Here is a 16,455-nt window from a genome sequence, read left to right as displayed (position 1 = left end):
TTATAATTGCAACTGATGCCATCATATTTAAGTGAGAAAGAATAGCTTGGGCAGCACAGACTTTTTAACCAGTCACTCTGGTGCTGAGAAGACCTACAATAGGAGGGTAATCAGGGAAATAGCTAGACTGGTGACTTGTCTCCTCAGCACATGAATACAATACTGTCTAAGTACTATATGTACCATGAAGAAGAATTAAAAAAAAATCATTCAATGACTTCTGCTTTTTTGTTCTGTGATAATCTTGTGAAATTACAATGTCTACTTATTACTCTAAATTGTACATTAAAAGAGGGGAAATTCATTGGATTAAAGATTGGTAGAAACCACTGACATCCACTATTTGTATTCTGGTAATTGGTTCAGCAAAACACTTCATCTTGCTTTCCCATTTCTGTCTCAAAATAGGTAACCAGTCACCAGTGGACAAACTGAAAACTTCGAACACAGTCATGTGACTAAAATTTTTTTTTAAAAATTTAATAGTCTGAATTAAAACTGTAGCGGCTGCAGTTTGTAAGTGATCTGAGGTTGCTCCATTTTTGTGGAGACCTGTCTTCTTGGGACGGGTCTCTTGTTAATTTCCTGAAAATTAGCGTAATACAAAGTATTGGGCTGGACCTAGATGCTTGTGGGAGATGAACAAAAAAGTGATAGATATATGTGGGTGAATGTATGCGTTGTATTACTATTTATTAGAGTTGTTTTCTATAAGTCAGCTGGCTAAGCTATTGTTTGCTCTGTTGAGCCAGATTTACCAGAAAACTCCAATAATGAATGGCAATCTAATAAACAAATGGACATGGATGCTTTCCTACATGTAGACATAAGTTTAGAGTAACTGATAGGCCTGCTGAGTTACTTGGGACTATATAATGTTTGGACTTCAGCATCTACTTACACTTTAGTTTCAGGTGATTTAATTATTAAGCAGAAGGTAAAGCTAATTTGACGTTCCTAGGACAAACTGATATTTGTATGGTATTTGGGTTTTAAGGAAGACTAAAATACTGAAGCCAAAAATAATCTACTTTCAGAATTAGGAATAGGTATATTTGAAAAAAAAATTATTGACTTCAGCTATAATTCAGTATAGCTGAATTACTATAGCATAAACGATCACTACCTACCAAAAAAATCTCAAAAATAATTAAAAACCCACACCACATTGGCTCCTGGTTTTCACTTAGTTAAACAGGAGAAAGAATTCATCGGTCTCTTAATAAAGTGTGTGACCAAGAAACACACAGACAGGTGTTCATATGTTTTGAAAACTAAGGAATTACAGAAAAGTATTTAGTGTAAAACTCCTACTCACCTCCCCTAAAAAGTAATATGTGTGCAGCCTACTCATGCTAACTCTTTTGCTTAAGGAAATAAGTGTAAAATCAGAGACAGAGAGAGAAAGATAAGATGAAGAGCTTGCCAGAATATAAAGTTTATATTAATTTCAATGTACATTTAGTGCAAAGTCCTCTGTGCATACTACAGGTTGGTTGTAGACACCATCATTTGAGGGCTACCCCAGATTTGCTCCAGTGAGCAGATTTACAGTAAGCGTAGACTGGATTGTGGGATTTGGTCACAGGGAGGCCTCACAAGCAGCTGTATTGGCACACTGAGGGAATGACGTGCAGCTGTCTGGGCCCAGGACTGATGGCTGGGAACTGGCAATAAGCTATTCCAGCTGATGCCATATGTTATGGAACTACAGCCACAGTGAGACATCAGCATACCTAGACCATCTGTTTGCAGGAATCCAATGAGGCAGTTATATAGATAGTAGGTTGATATATCAGGGAGTACATGGTGTTCCTACCCACTCTCGATACACTCTTTTAAGAGCAGCATAGACATAACCTGTTATTCTATAAAGAGAATGTCTTGGCTTGTTCTTAAACTTGTGAATAAAGTTAAACAGGAGAAAAGCATTTTTTAAAATAAAAACATCTTTTTTTGCAAGAACTTTGCAGGTTTTCAGGCATGCTCTCTCAGATGGTGGATTGAACTAATCAACAGATAACTGGCTATTCTCACATGACTGTCATTTTTGTGAAATTTTTGATGTATATTTTCTGGAATAAGAAGCATTTTAAAATCAACTTTTTTCATAAAGACAATTTTTTTTTTTCTAGTAAACCTTCATTCCCACTGCTTCTGTACTGTAAGCTCTTCAGGAACAAATTTCTATCTTCCTACCTTCCTGTACAACACCTCATCTGATGTAGACCACAGTGTGGTCTACCCTGTGAATAAACAGTCTCCGGGGAGAGATATCAGATGAGTAAATTAGAGAACATTTACATAAAAGTGTTATAAATATTCAATACCATACAACATATTGCTAAAATGCAGATAGGAATCTTCTTTCTTTATCTGCACACTAAGGAATGAAGAGTCCCCACTGTGGAGAATTTTTCCAAATTTTATCTCGCTTATATGTTTGCATATAAATCACTCCTATAGTACACGGTTTGGAGAAAATCCTTCTGTTTCCTTGTTCTGTATGGCACCCTCCTGTAGAAGAAAGCCCTAATCAGAGTATCTGATGACTTGATCTTAAAGATCAGCTGTCTGTCAGGATTCATTTGAGGAGAATTATTGTACACGTTAAAGTGGGTAGTGAAAGGTAGAGAGCTGAGAAATCTCAGCCAAAATGAATTAATCCTATATGGTGCAATGGCCTGGGACAGAGAAAGATTCAGTCTGTGCCAGACATGACCTGTCAGCTACTTTTTAATTGATTTTTATCTTATGCTGTCAGGTCTCTCATTAAATCTCTCAGACTCCTTGCTTTCCAGCATAAGAACCTTGTGTTCATATAAAGTGAAGAGCCAGACTCCCTTCTCTCAACCTGTACCACCTCCTACTCACCTCCTTCTTTGCAGCTGAAAGAGATAAAAAGGGAATGGCTTACATACACACCGAAATGATGTCACCTTCTGGGCATGTCTTTTACCTTTCCCATGTGTGTAGGAGGAAATTTTCTTTGGAGCCAGTAAAGCATGGACAAAATCCAATATTTTAATGCCATCTACTGCCTTTTAAACCTCCTTCTCTCCTACTCTGCTGCACACCTGGGACAAGATTTTGCACACAGTTCAACCTAAGGCCCTGACCTGGCAAAATTCTGAAGCAAGTAGTTGGCTATAAGTGCACAACTGCTGTCACTGGAGCTGAACAAATACAGGCTTCAGCAGCTCACTGAGCACATGATTAAAAAAATGGAAACACAATTAAGTATGCATCAAAATGATTCACAAGTCTGGGATGTAAATAAAATAAATAAAAAAACCAAACCAAAAACTAAACAAAGCCAAAGTAAGAACACCCCATGGAACTACAAGATTTCCATGTCCACCAGAAATTTATTTAGGCATTTCATGCCCTAAAACCAGGAAAAACGCACCACCAGTAAGAATCACCATTCTTACTTGCTGATAGTTGCACAAGGAATAAACAGCTCACAATTGCTTATGTTGTACGGAGTGTTGCCATTTGCTAAAAGAAAAATCACAAGTCTAAGGGAGTCTGCCACAGAGATTTTGCATGCTCGTTGCAGAATGTTTCCCTTTACTAACGTATTCCTTGGGGCAGCTCTTTTCCTTATAGCTGTGTGTGCCTTCACACACAGGAATTTCCTTTATTTCAGGATTTGCCATCTCCATTGGCAGGAGATCTCAGCAAAGGTTCAGTTTCTCAGCCAAAAGATTATAATTCGTGGTAATTCTGAATAGTGTTTGGATAGCTACTTTTGACGTTTGTTACAATATCATAGCCATGAATGATGGAAGGGGCAGGATAAACCCATACTGAACTTTCATGTCGCAGTGGAATTTTTCCCTGGGAAAATAATATACCATACTGCATCCACAGGAGTTTTTCACATTTTCACCCCACATATGTCTACATTTTATGTATAATACTCCAACATATTTTTCCTAATTTCACCCTCTCCCTCTTACCTTTGCTCCTGTTGTTTTGTAACAAATAATTCTTTCATTTCGTAGTGAGTGTTGGTTATTTTGATTCTCCCCATGTACACTGAGTCAGCCACTGCGACTCTTCCCCATTGGCCCAGTCCTTGCATAACCGAACTATAATTCTTGGTCCAAAGCTGTCCTCGGCTTGTGCTCTCTGTAGTCCAATGATTTGGCCCAATGAGCCACTCCGCGCCTCGTAAATCAGACCACATAATTTTAATGAACTGTGAACTTTTTGCAGGTTGACTACCTGTTTATGCTAATGAACACTTAGAACAAAAGGCTCTAGTAAGACCTTGTCTCACCAGGCTTGTTTTATTCTAAGAGACATATTCTTCCCGTGCTACACACACTGGCTACATATTCACAGCTTCAAATTACGGTTTTATGGAAGGTGAAGGAAAAGTGAGAAAAGGGTGAATTATTTTGTTTCCACTATATTGTATCTCAAATTCTTGTCTAATTTTTGATAGACTATTCTCCCTAACATTTATTCTGTTGAACACAGTAATGATATTGTAACTGTTTAATAACCAGCTTCAGGTACATTGTAAGTAATATAGAGAAAAAACGTTCTGATAATTACTAATTTCATTAACAGTCATCTTGCTTCCAGGGAACGGTAAGAATATACTTTTCAAGTTCTCATATTGCAACATATGGCATCATAAGTGTTTCCCTTTTTTCTGAATTGATGTAGGAATACACTATAGATGTATTCTTCCGCCAAAGCTGGAAAGATGAGAGATTAAAATTCAAAGGACCTATGACTGTTCTCCGGTTAAATAATTTAATGGCCAGCAAAATTTGGACACCTGATACCTTTTTCCACAATGGAAAGAAGTCAGTGGCTCATAACATGACGATGCCAAATAAACTGTTACGAATTACAGAGGATGGGACATTGCTGTACACAATGAGGTGAGCCCTAAAATATTATATCCTTCATTTAGTTTGACAATTTAACTTGTTAAAGCATCATATTTTCCAAACAGGAAACAGGTTCCTGTTTGAGCATAATTTGATTCCTGCTTAGTAATTATTTTCACAATAGGCCATGGAATGATGGACAAACTGAGGCATTTGCAGTGGTTTTTTTTTCCCCTCCTGCTGTGCTATTTTTACACTCCCCGGGTGTGTCTTAATGTTTGACTGTAAAAAGGTACCTATAGTACTAGGAATCCAGCAGTTTGCAGAGGACCTTAATTTGGAGTTGCTTTCAAGGATTCCACCAGCAAAGTATAACAAAGTCTGAAAGTTTCATATAATCTAGACTACTAGATAGTGTACAACAGTCTTTAATCTTTGGATCCTATAGAAAGCAGATTCTAAGAACTAGCAGATGCACACAGAATTCATTGCCCATTCTTCATATTTCTTGTGCTTGGGAATACAGAGCACGACAGTCTAAAAATAGACTTTTCTTATTCCATTCATAACACGAAAAAAAATTCACTAAAGCATTTGGAAAGTTAGAAGAAAAAAATATTTTTGTGCTGGCACCACTCTTACTGGAAATATATTATCTTCTTCATGGATAACTGAACTTTAACTATCCAGTTGTCAGCAGAGGAGTTAAATAAATCCTTTTGAAATAACAATGATACACAGTCATGGAAACATTCTGGATTAAAAGACTGCAAATTAAACAATGAAAAAAATGGTATGTTGTCTCTACAGAGCTACACATCCCCCGTTTATGTCTCCCATAGAATCAAACAAGGTATAAAGTGATTCTGTTGATTTAAAGTCAAGATGGATAGCTTAGTACGTAGGTGAACACTGAGTTTTCTTTTAACAATTTTAAAGATGTTTTTAAAAGCAGTACAAGTATTTGGAGAAAACAAAGTCTCCAGGCTTTTGGGAGCCTGTCAAATATGTTCAATTTATTCTGCAACATCTTTAAAGACTGCCTGGGCTAGGGTAGAATCTGCTTCGCTGGTAGTTATATGAGTCCAGGTCAATTTTTTTTGTCTTCCTAAATGCTTGGCTGTTAGGGATTTAATCCACAAGAACACTATCTTGGCAGCACATTGTTCACATATGTCTCTTTTTTTGACCATAACCATTTCTATTTGCTCACCTTTGCAAGTGCCTTAATGCAATCTTCTGCCTAGTAGTCAAGTATTATTGTTCATTCCTTGCTGATGTATGGTATGTGACTGTTTGTAGTTTATTTAATCTCTTTTATTGAGAAACATGTTTGCACCCAAGCTGATAGCAACGAAATGATTTCAGCAAATGTCTGAGCATCCAGAGTGGGCCAATTTAACAATGGCAGCAAGGAAACAATTTCAGTTGCTAATAGATTTTAATCCTCACGCCAAGTTAGAAGTCTGAGCGTGTCTCTGCTGTACAGTGAAACATGGTAGAGGGGCAGAGCCAGTCGCACTGCTGTGTCTACACATGCCTGTCAGCACCCCCAGCCAGACAATTCAGGTGCCATTCTAGCTGCTAATTAATCACATAACAAATATTATGCTATACTTAATCTATGTGTCTTAATAGAAGTCTATTTGCTATTTCTATGAAACTAGAATAAATGTGTCCTTTTGCTCATTAATCCATTATAGATTGACTGTGAGAGCAGAATGTCCAATGCATTTAGAAGACTTTCCTATGGATGCACATGCTTGCCCCTTGAAATTTGGAAGCTGTAAGTTTATTTTAAATTGAGGTTTCTCCCTTTTTAGGCCACTTTACAAAAGTATTTTGCAACTGAGAAAACCTCAAGGTTTTAATCTTGTGTATTTTTCACTTTTTTGGCAGGGTTGTATTTTTATTCTTATATATATTTATATTTAATATAATGAACCTCTTCTATGTGTCTTAAATATCCTCCAGTGTCATGACTGGACACTCACAAAAGAGAAAAATGACAGCGCTCTAAACATCTAGAAAAGTAGTTTGTCACATAGAAAATGTTGTTAATCTTATAGCTGCTTTATTTTGTTAAGACCCAAAATCAATGTTAGAGAAAAGTAATACAGACCATGGATAACTGAATTGGTTTAGGTGAAAACAATTCCCCTACCATAGCCTTGGCATGTTTAGAACAAAATTTTGCCTAACATTATAAAATATTCATATTACAATCATGCAACATTTCTGGAAGTGAAAAATCTCACAAATCTCCAAATAAAGCCCTACACTTGCAGCATTTGTAACCTTAGATTAGACAACATACTGGACAAAATATAATGCAATTGAAATCAGTGTAATAACTGACAAAGCTTTCTGTAAGTGGAGAATTTTCCCCAGAACTTTAATTTGAATAGCAACCAACCTGACACTGACATATTCAAACTTAGCTAAACATAATATTTTTAAAAATTAAATATAGCTCCCCTTCAACCCTTTAAGTAAAAAAAAAAAAAAAGTGAAGAGCTGTTTTACTCTGGTTGGTTCAACACAAACAAGGAAGACAAAATGTGTGGAAGATGTAATAGTGTACAAATTGTTTCCTCAATGGCTATTTTTTTCTAGTAGAACTGGGTCGTTTCACTGGTAATAGGTACTTAGTCGCTTGATCAATTTTAGAAGTCAACAAACAGAACGCCCAATTCATTCTTCACATGGTACCAGACAGGGTGATAATTTACTTTGGGCTGAATAGCTCTATGTTTACCATGAGAAAGGACTGATGTTTTGTCTTTAAAGAGCTGCTAGCCTCCTAGATAAGATTTAGAGAACAAAAAGCTCATACAAACTTGGAATATAACTGACAAGAATAGTTTACTCCTTGAATGTTAAGTTTTCTTACAGCACTTTCAATAAATCCTTCCAAATCTCCTCTGAAACAGAAGGGGGTGGGAAGGAAGCCTTACTCCAGCTAATAATAGGGCAAATAGCTGCAGTGGGTTCTTGATTAATAACAGGAGATCTGTGCACCTGAGATCCCAGTTAGATCAGGAGTGATCGCAGGATTGAATTTCGTTTGAAATGCACATTAAAGTGTTTATGCGGACTGCATGCTGGATCTGGGAGGTGGGAAGACGGCTAATCGTGCATAAAACCTGCTAATGCAAAGTGAAACCATCAACAGTTTTTGAACAAATGTGAACTACTAGATTGAATTTTTATAGACTTGGTAAGACACCTATCACCACATCTGTGCATCATCGAGCCACAGCCTAAACACCAGACACTCCCTAGTCAGAACAATAGTTCCCATTTTTTTCCTACATTGAGTTCTTTCTGGCCCACTGTGTCCCAGATTAGTGTACTCTTGGTTCACAAAGTGCATGGCTTTCCAGATTACTAAGGATCTCGCCTCGATTAAATGATTAAGAGATGTAGAAATTATGAATGAAAAGGGATAGATAATATGAATTTGAATACAACTCCAGAACCACACCACAAGATAAAAACAAGATACCTTTTGTATCTAAATTTTGTATCTAAATTGGTTTCCTTTTTATACTGAAATTTTTTTTTATTATCGTAATATACATAATTTTCTCGAATAAAAAAAAAATCAGTGATATTTCTAACTGAAAGACCATTTCTTACACTAAAGTCAGAAGCGATAACTGGCATTCTAAGCTCAGAGTGCAGGCGTGGCCTGTCATGTTTTACAGGCTATTTTCATTATTTTTTTGTTTTGAACACTAACTGGTTATCATGCCAGCTGTCCTAAACAGGACCTAGCAAAACAAGTAACTCCAAATGCTGGGAAGGGCCATGAGACAAAATCAAGGAGTTTTCAGGGAAACTTTGCATTCCCCTACTAAATTCAGGTGAGCTTCTAATCTGGGATCCTCATGGGGAGTTCCTTCTGTAGCATGGTTTTACTGCAAACACTGCATGGGGAATTCACTGTCCAGAACAGGGCCTTAAAGCTGGACGTCTCCCCTCCTTCTTATCAGATTATATGTCGTAATTATCAGATTATAGAATATTTATCTCAATATTTAGTTATTGATATAAATAGAAGTATCTCCCATGGGACAAATGGCTGGACTCAAGCAAGATACGAAAATGGGACTCACCGTTGTACATAGAAAAAGAACAGTTCTTATATTTAATTGCCACTTTTTCAGTAGGAATCATATTTAAGTACATTTGGGACATTTCTGTCAAACAACTAAAACAATTCATTATAATCATCTTAATGGACTGAAAAATTTACTGAAAAAGACATTTAATTGTCATGAAAGCCATGCTTTAAGTGCAGATTACAATATTACACTTAGTAGCTCCCCAAGGTAGTGTTTGCCCAGCTCTGTTTGTTTTGGATTAAACTGGATAAGAGTTTTTCCATGTCCTGCACTGTTACTCATTACTTGTTGGAGCTGGATTCAGAAAAGCCTTATACTGAAGGAGTTGCACGTCTCCTATGGACTCTGCCCGTACTGTAGAGGCCGATAAATGTTTGACCCAGCTCCAAGGCTAAAGTGATTTGCCAAAATAGCAGCTTAAGCTAGAGGTTATTCCAATGTAAATTCAATGTGACAAATGCTAAAGAGATTCTGGAACAACAAAAAGCCATATGTTGGCAAAACAAAATCAGAAAGGCAGATGCTCTCCTCAACTCTTACCACAAAAATCTGATTGTCAGTGTAAAACTAAGGCCACTCTGGAAAGCAGCAGTGATAGGAGCAAAACGCTGTGTTGCTACTTATGCAATATCTGAATTGGAAGCTGAGGATGGAAGCTGAACAGAGCACCGAATTTGGCAGTTACAGGGCAGGGCAAGCTCATTTCCAGCACTGATGAGTGTACTCACTTCCCAATAACCCAATCCAGTGGTTCTCAGCAGCTCAGGAAATCAGTCCTCGCTCTTCCAAACTACTCTCATGCTCCAGAACAAGTCAAATGCTTGAAAATTAATGTTGTTATTGCCACTCTTTCTTTGTGTGACTAGATTAGCAAGTCAATTCTTGTACTTACTATGGTCATTATTTTTAAGGTCAGAATTATTAAGACATAGATTTGCATTCACCATCGATTCCAAAAAGCTATGTATATGTTACAGTGCTTGGCGAATATGAAGTCTGAGAGTAAAAGCACCCTTCCTTTTCAATAATGCAGGATCAAATGCCATGCAATTAATTTACCAGCACACTCCATCCAACACCACCTCTTCAATTGCTGTTATCTCTTACATTGATAAGATAAAGTTACTAAATCACAAATGAGGTCAAGTGAATCAGATTCCTCCCTTTCCTTTCCTGCTTGCCAGTCCTGAAAAAAGGGAAAATCTCATCCTGTAGGTAGGAGTCTAGTGTCATTTTAGATGCCCTAAGATGTCCCATCTGGCTTCCAGCTGCCTTTGGTGGGTGCAAGCTTTATGTAGGTTCTGATCACACATTCAGTCCCATACATGTCTTGGATACTTTTAGGTATGAAGAACGACACTAGATGCCTCTATGTAGACAACTAACTCCCAACCTAACTGCTCAGAGCAAGAGCTGTCAGACTCCAAACTACGTAAAATGACAAGAATTTTACAATGGGACTAAGACTAAAAATATTTACATATAGTTTGATTCCTGAAATAACATAAATAACATACTAATAACAGCACAGAACACCTAGATGGCATATGTAGTATGCTGCTGAATTATCTATGTAACACACTAGACTACTAAGGTCTGGAGAGTCTAACAGTGTTTTTTTCTTTTGCTTTGTTCAAGACTCAAATAAATGTGAACCCGAGTGTGAGCATTTCCCAGAAATAACCAAAGCAAAAAAATAGATTAACTGTGATTTAAACTCACTTGAGCCTTAGGCAGCCTCAGAAATGTCTGCTATGCCTGTTATACAGCAAGGAGAGTGCGAGGGGGGGATAACCAAACGGAGAACTCTAGCCAGGCCGATGATGAGAAGATCACTGAAGCCACTCTGAGAAGGACTTGTTTTCTTACAGTGGCCCAGACAACACCACACTATGACAAATTGGAAGGACTGGAGCTCATCTTTCTTGATAGTAGTTAAAAGTTAGAAAAAGAGTTGGAGTCCTTGCATGCCCATGAAATTCCACATCTCACTCTCGCTTCTGGTTACTCAGATTTTACATAGGTAGGAATGATGTAAGGGAGAGAAAGATTTTCATGCCATTGAGGATCAACCTTAATCCAGCCCTACAGCAGATACTTAGCTAATCATCGTATGGATAGACCTATAAAATCAGTTATATTTCCCATAGATAAAAAGTTCCAGTAAGCTAGTTGTGGGTTTCTACAGATAATTAAAGAGAATTTAATATTCCATTGTTCTGATAAAGCCCTATGGAAATAGAAGGTGAAAAGCTGAAATGCTATGTATTTCTTTTAAATTAGATGCTTATACCAGAGCAGAGGTCGTGTACGAATGGACACGGGAACCAGCAAGGTCAGTGGTTGTGGCTGAAGACGGCTCTCGATTGAACCAATATGATCTGCTTGGACAAACGGTGGACTCTGGAATTGTTCAGTCCAGTACAGGTCTGTGAAAAAGTTTTTTGGGGAAGGGTCATATTTAACTGCCAAAATATAATTTAGAGCAGGAGAAAAAAATACAAAGACCAAAGAGTGAGAGAGGTAAATTGCAATATATGAGCTTCGGATTAGGAAAACATGACTCTGAAAAGATAACATCCTGGGATTATTTTCCTACTTCAACTGGTGGTTAAAATATTTGAACAATTAAAAAACTTCCTATAGTGACAGATCTAGCCAGAAAAAACAGTCATTTACATTATAAAGAAGCACTCGTCATATCCTTATTGTATTATCTGCTTACTATATAAGCCTAAAAAAAATAGTATAAGAATATGACTCCTCAAAGATCATATTCCTGGAGGCAGTGAAGTAAGTTGCTAAAAGCAAGCATATAGTTTCTCAAGGAGGTATTTATAGAGTGAAAAAAATATGTCATCAAATTAAAAACCATCTGGAACATCCGAACAGGATTTAGGCGTCTTAGTGCTAGGACCAGCTTTAACTCCAAATGAGACACAGAAATATAGCCGACATTTATAGTATTATATACCTGTAACCTTGAAGCTGGCTAGAAACCTTTGCTTTTTCACTTTGCAGTGTTTGTTTCAAGATGTAATCTTTTTTTTTTTTTTTTTTTAATAATTTGGAAGGGGCATGAAGACCTGAATACAGTAAGAAACTGAGCATTGGGCATGAACAAGAGCTCAAAGTGTTGACTAGATTGACTGTTCAATGGACAAGAAGCACTGCATTAGGAGAAGTAGTTGTATTGCTTTGAATGCACCCGACGTTGTGACTGAACTAAAGAAGTACACTTATACCTGCATAAATCAAACTTTCTAATGTATCATTCATAAAGTCAATGAACATTTAAGGAAAAGTGAGTCACTTTAAGGTGAATTCTAATTCGTGTCTGAATTTTTTATTTAGCTTGCGAAAATATATTCATATGCTCTATTAAGCCAACAAAATTTCTCCCAGACAAAAGTTTCTAGTGGACCAATATTCAGGTTACTGCTTGGAAGTTTCTGTTCAGTTGAGGTAATTATAAAAGTAGTGGGATGGCAGTAATAAGGACTTTGCATGAGAACAATATCAACACAACTGCTCCCACAGATTCACTGCTTTCATTACTGAGCACAGAGGCATGCATCAGACAAGTAAAAAGGGGAGAACTCTTGGCCTGGCCACAGCTAGAAATGTTGCTGTTGACTTTTGTGGAGCCAATAATTCACCCCAGCTGCCCTTTGCTGAAAAGTCAATAGGATTTGTGAGGAACTGCAAGGATCTCGAGCTCTTTGCTCTTTCTGTTCTGAAGCTACTCACTCAGAGAGACCTTGGCAACCTGTGTGTCTGCCCTTTTGCCTCATCACCAATTCTCTGCTTGCTGGATGCATTCTAAGGGTGGCAGGATAATCAGAAGAGATGCATAAGCTTGGAAGCATATCTAAACTAAACAGATAATACCAGATACAGTTCAGGGTAATTAGATAGTAACACGAGAAGCACCCTATGAATTGTTAAGAAAGGCAGATAATAAATTTCTAAACAGAACTGAAGGCAAACATAAGAAGTGTAAAAATTCTTCATGCATTTCCATGAAGAAACACAAAAATATTTGTTTTGCCCATGACATTTCATAGGTTTGAATTCTGCCTCCTTTTTCTACCTAAAGAAACTCCCTACCATGTCTATCTATAAAGTTAAATACAATATAGTTAATATTTGCTGAAATAAAGATGCTATTGTCTAGATGCAGAAAAACATTACAAAGAACTAAATGCAATGGTTATCAAAACTAAAAATAAGCCCATTAAAGAATCTTTTTAGCACCAAACTTGCAATCCTCTTTAGTTACTACCTGATAAGAACATACAGTGATGGAAGAAACACATTTATTGCTTTCAAATTCAATGTCTCAAGGAAGAATTCTTCTTGATGTGCTTTGGAAAGGAAATGGTTTGCCTTCCCCAAAATAATGGTGGAGATCAGAAGTGGTTAATAATCACTTTTCTCCCCATTCAGGTAGGTGGGCAGCTAGTCTCAACAGAATCTTCCAGCACATTTTTGTCCTCTGATCATCTCTGGTTTAAGATATGACATATGTAATGAAAATTATGAAATCCCTCCCTACTTTCAGAGTTGTGGATGATGACTCATCTGACAAAAAGACAAAAGGAATTGAAGACAATCTTCACTTAAGAGTCCTCAGCACCTTTATCAGGCAAGAAAATGTAGCTCTCGTGCAGCTGATTCTGTGGATCATTAGAGGAATCTACAACATCTTGGGCAATTTTAAGATGATATTTATAGTTGTTTGGAATTCCAGACATGTATTTTCCAAGAATTTGGGTGCAACTGCATTACTCTAAACATTCTCAAAACTATTAAATGATTTAGTGAATCCATTAAGTCCTTTTTTTTTTTTCTTTTCCTTAATTTCTTCCTTTGCTAGTAGGCCATCTGCTATCCTTATTTCTGGATCTAGAAGAAGATAACTACAAATACTGATTTTTTTTATGACAAGAGAATCTTGAAAGACTAAAACTTTTTTATAGTATAGTTACTCATCTATGCTGGCAATGGAATGTCCAGGTACTACAGGCTTAAAAATAGTATTCAGTAAACAAAATAATAATTATTGTTGCTGCTGTTTTGCTTAAGCAGAGAGTCATCCATTTTTCACTTGTATGTAAAAGTCTTGTCACTCTCCAACTACTGACTCACACTGACTCAGAAAGACTTTAAAATGATCTTTTTTGTAAGCACTTTTGTCCCGGTTTCAGCTGAGATAGAGTTAATTTTCTTCCTTAACAGATGCTTAATGGGCTCGTGCAAGTTTCTATTTACACAGAATTATTTTGCCACCTTGAAAACATTATTTTGCACTGAAAATCATCAGGATTTATACTCACAATGGTATATTTTTTTCTGATGTTCTGTAAATCTGCTGAGAGGATGCTGTTCTTAAGAGTTTTTCTATGGGGTTACATGGCATAAGTAGTAAATGAGAAATACTTTGTTTTAACTTAATGGCAAGGAAATCCTTACTTCCTACCTACAGTGATAGAAAAAGTATTATTATAGCTAAAACTCAGTCCCCACCTCAAACCTTATGTCTGATGTGATGCACATTAATTTTAGGTGCTCATCTGATAAGCTGGGTTTATTAAAAATAGTTTACACAACACTGAGTAATAGGTATGATGCAACTTTACTGAATTATCAACTATTTTCTTCTAAGGACATAGGTTAGTTTATACCACCTGAGCATTTGACTCAATTATTGTGATATACTGTAGAATTAAGGGCTGGTTAAAAACTGCAGCTACAGAAGTGTTGAGCACAGGCACAAACTCTTCCAGAGCACTGGAAGTAGTCAAATGTGGACAATCAATTTGAAACATTAATATAGATGAAGGAGTTGTGTGACCACTTTTAAATGCTTCATATTGTATAATACATACAAACTTCATGGAATAAATAAAATGAAAAACAAATTTATCTGCTCCACACAGTTATTTGTAGAAGACACTAGCAATTCCAAGGAAGCTAAAAAGAAATACCTTTCTTTCTAACTTCTTCGGATAAGAGAATGTAAGATGCATAAGTTACAACTTGTGCTACAACTCGTGAAAGCCTAGTAATCAGACACTATGAATACAGGAAATATTTTGCTCAAGAGCTATTTGAAATTTTAGCTTGTAGGGCATTTTATGGATGAATTGCAAACTTTTGAAAACAGAATTACAGAGGAATTGCTGGGAAGTTAGACAGTGGTCAGCAGCTGTCATGAGTGTGACTATGCTTTTCAATTAAAGAAAGCCATAAAATGTGGGAGGCTAAAGATTCAGTAAATTACTGGAGTACTTTCATGTCCTGCAATTATTCAAATAAATCTCATCAAAGATCTACTATGAGTGCAGTCCATTGGTACTTTGGAGACTTAAAAACATGTTTTTGCCTTGTAACTGAACTGTAGGCGTTATTCTAGGCCTATGCTTTGTTTGATTCACTCTTCATGGCATTACCTTTAGCTGATTTCTAGCTCAGACCTGCTGCAATGCTTAACAGGTGAGAGTAATCCCTGTCTTTTTAATTGCCTTTATGCTTTGAATCTTGTTCTCATTTTCCAGAGGTTAAAAATACTTTGATAATTCAAGCAGCTAAATAAAGCTTCAGAGTACAGTGGTGTGTTCACTCTGTATTCTTAGCTTGCCATCTACAATCACTGAATTAATTCTGACATACTGTTGTGAGCATTCTGTACCTGATTGCATTAAAATAGCTTTCCACGTCATATTTTAGTAGATAAAATTAAATTATTGCTCTTCTAGCCAAGGCTGGCACCCTTCATAAGATCATAATCTCTGGTATAGAGGAAAAGAAGGCTGTTTCAGTGAAAGTTAAAGAAAGGTGGGCAAAATTCAAGTAATAATGCCCACTATACTACTTTTGCCAGTCCTATTTTTGAAAGAAAATTTTCCTTGTATATTCTTTGCTTTACCTCTCAATTTATAGTTAATTCTCTTGCCCCCCTTTGCTACTGTATTTTATATTGAGACATACCAGGAGTATTGTCACATCTTATTTATAAGCTTTCCTCAGGGTTATACATTGAGCAAGAGTGTTCAAATTAATGTTCTTCTAGACTCTGAATTAAAGAAAAGGGCATTTGACATGCTCGGTGCATAAGTAGTCAATGTCTAGACATAGTTTTTTCAATCCAATTCAAGCTTTTCCTGTACAAGAGCAATTTTCTCTTTCCAGCTGCCTACATTTTAAAATAGAATAACAGTAATTTCACAGGTCATGTCTAATCTAGACAGAGGTTTCCATTCAGTTACATGTCCACTTGTTTCTTTCCTAAGATAATGTTTATTGCATAATAAGAAGAATCAATCTACTAAAAAAAAAAAAGTGACAACAATAGGTTTTCCAATCTTTTGAAAATATACTGTTTTTCAAAATCCATTTTCAATGATGTAAATAATGATCTGAAAATGAGGCATTATTTGCTGTGCTCTGGCAGGAAACGTTTAGAGAGT

The 16,455-nt window shown here is 36.6% G+C and overlaps 1 protein-coding gene across 1 annotated transcript in view; it reads left to right on the top strand.

Moving 5' to 3' along the window:
• GABRA1 (gamma-aminobutyric acid type A receptor subunit alpha1) overlaps positions 1-16,455 on the top strand; it is a 41,381-nt gene that overhangs the window by 17,482 nt on the left and 7,444 nt on the right. The window contains exons 5-7 of the mRNA XM_050905648.1: positions 4,684-4,904; positions 6,557-6,639; positions 11,267-11,410. Coding sequence (XP_050761605.1) covers positions 4,684-4,904; positions 6,557-6,639; positions 11,267-11,410 — 448 coding nt within the window. The remainder of the gene's footprint in view (positions 1-4,683; positions 4,905-6,556; positions 6,640-11,266; positions 11,411-16,455) is intronic.

Source organism: Gymnogyps californianus, chromosome 14 (genome assembly GCF_018139145.2).
Source record: "Gymnogyps californianus isolate 813 chromosome 14, ASM1813914v2, whole genome shotgun sequence".
Taxonomy (NCBI): domain Eukaryota; kingdom Metazoa; phylum Chordata; class Aves; order Accipitriformes; family Cathartidae; genus Gymnogyps; species Gymnogyps californianus.
This window is presented reverse-complemented; position numbering and strand designations above follow the sequence as displayed.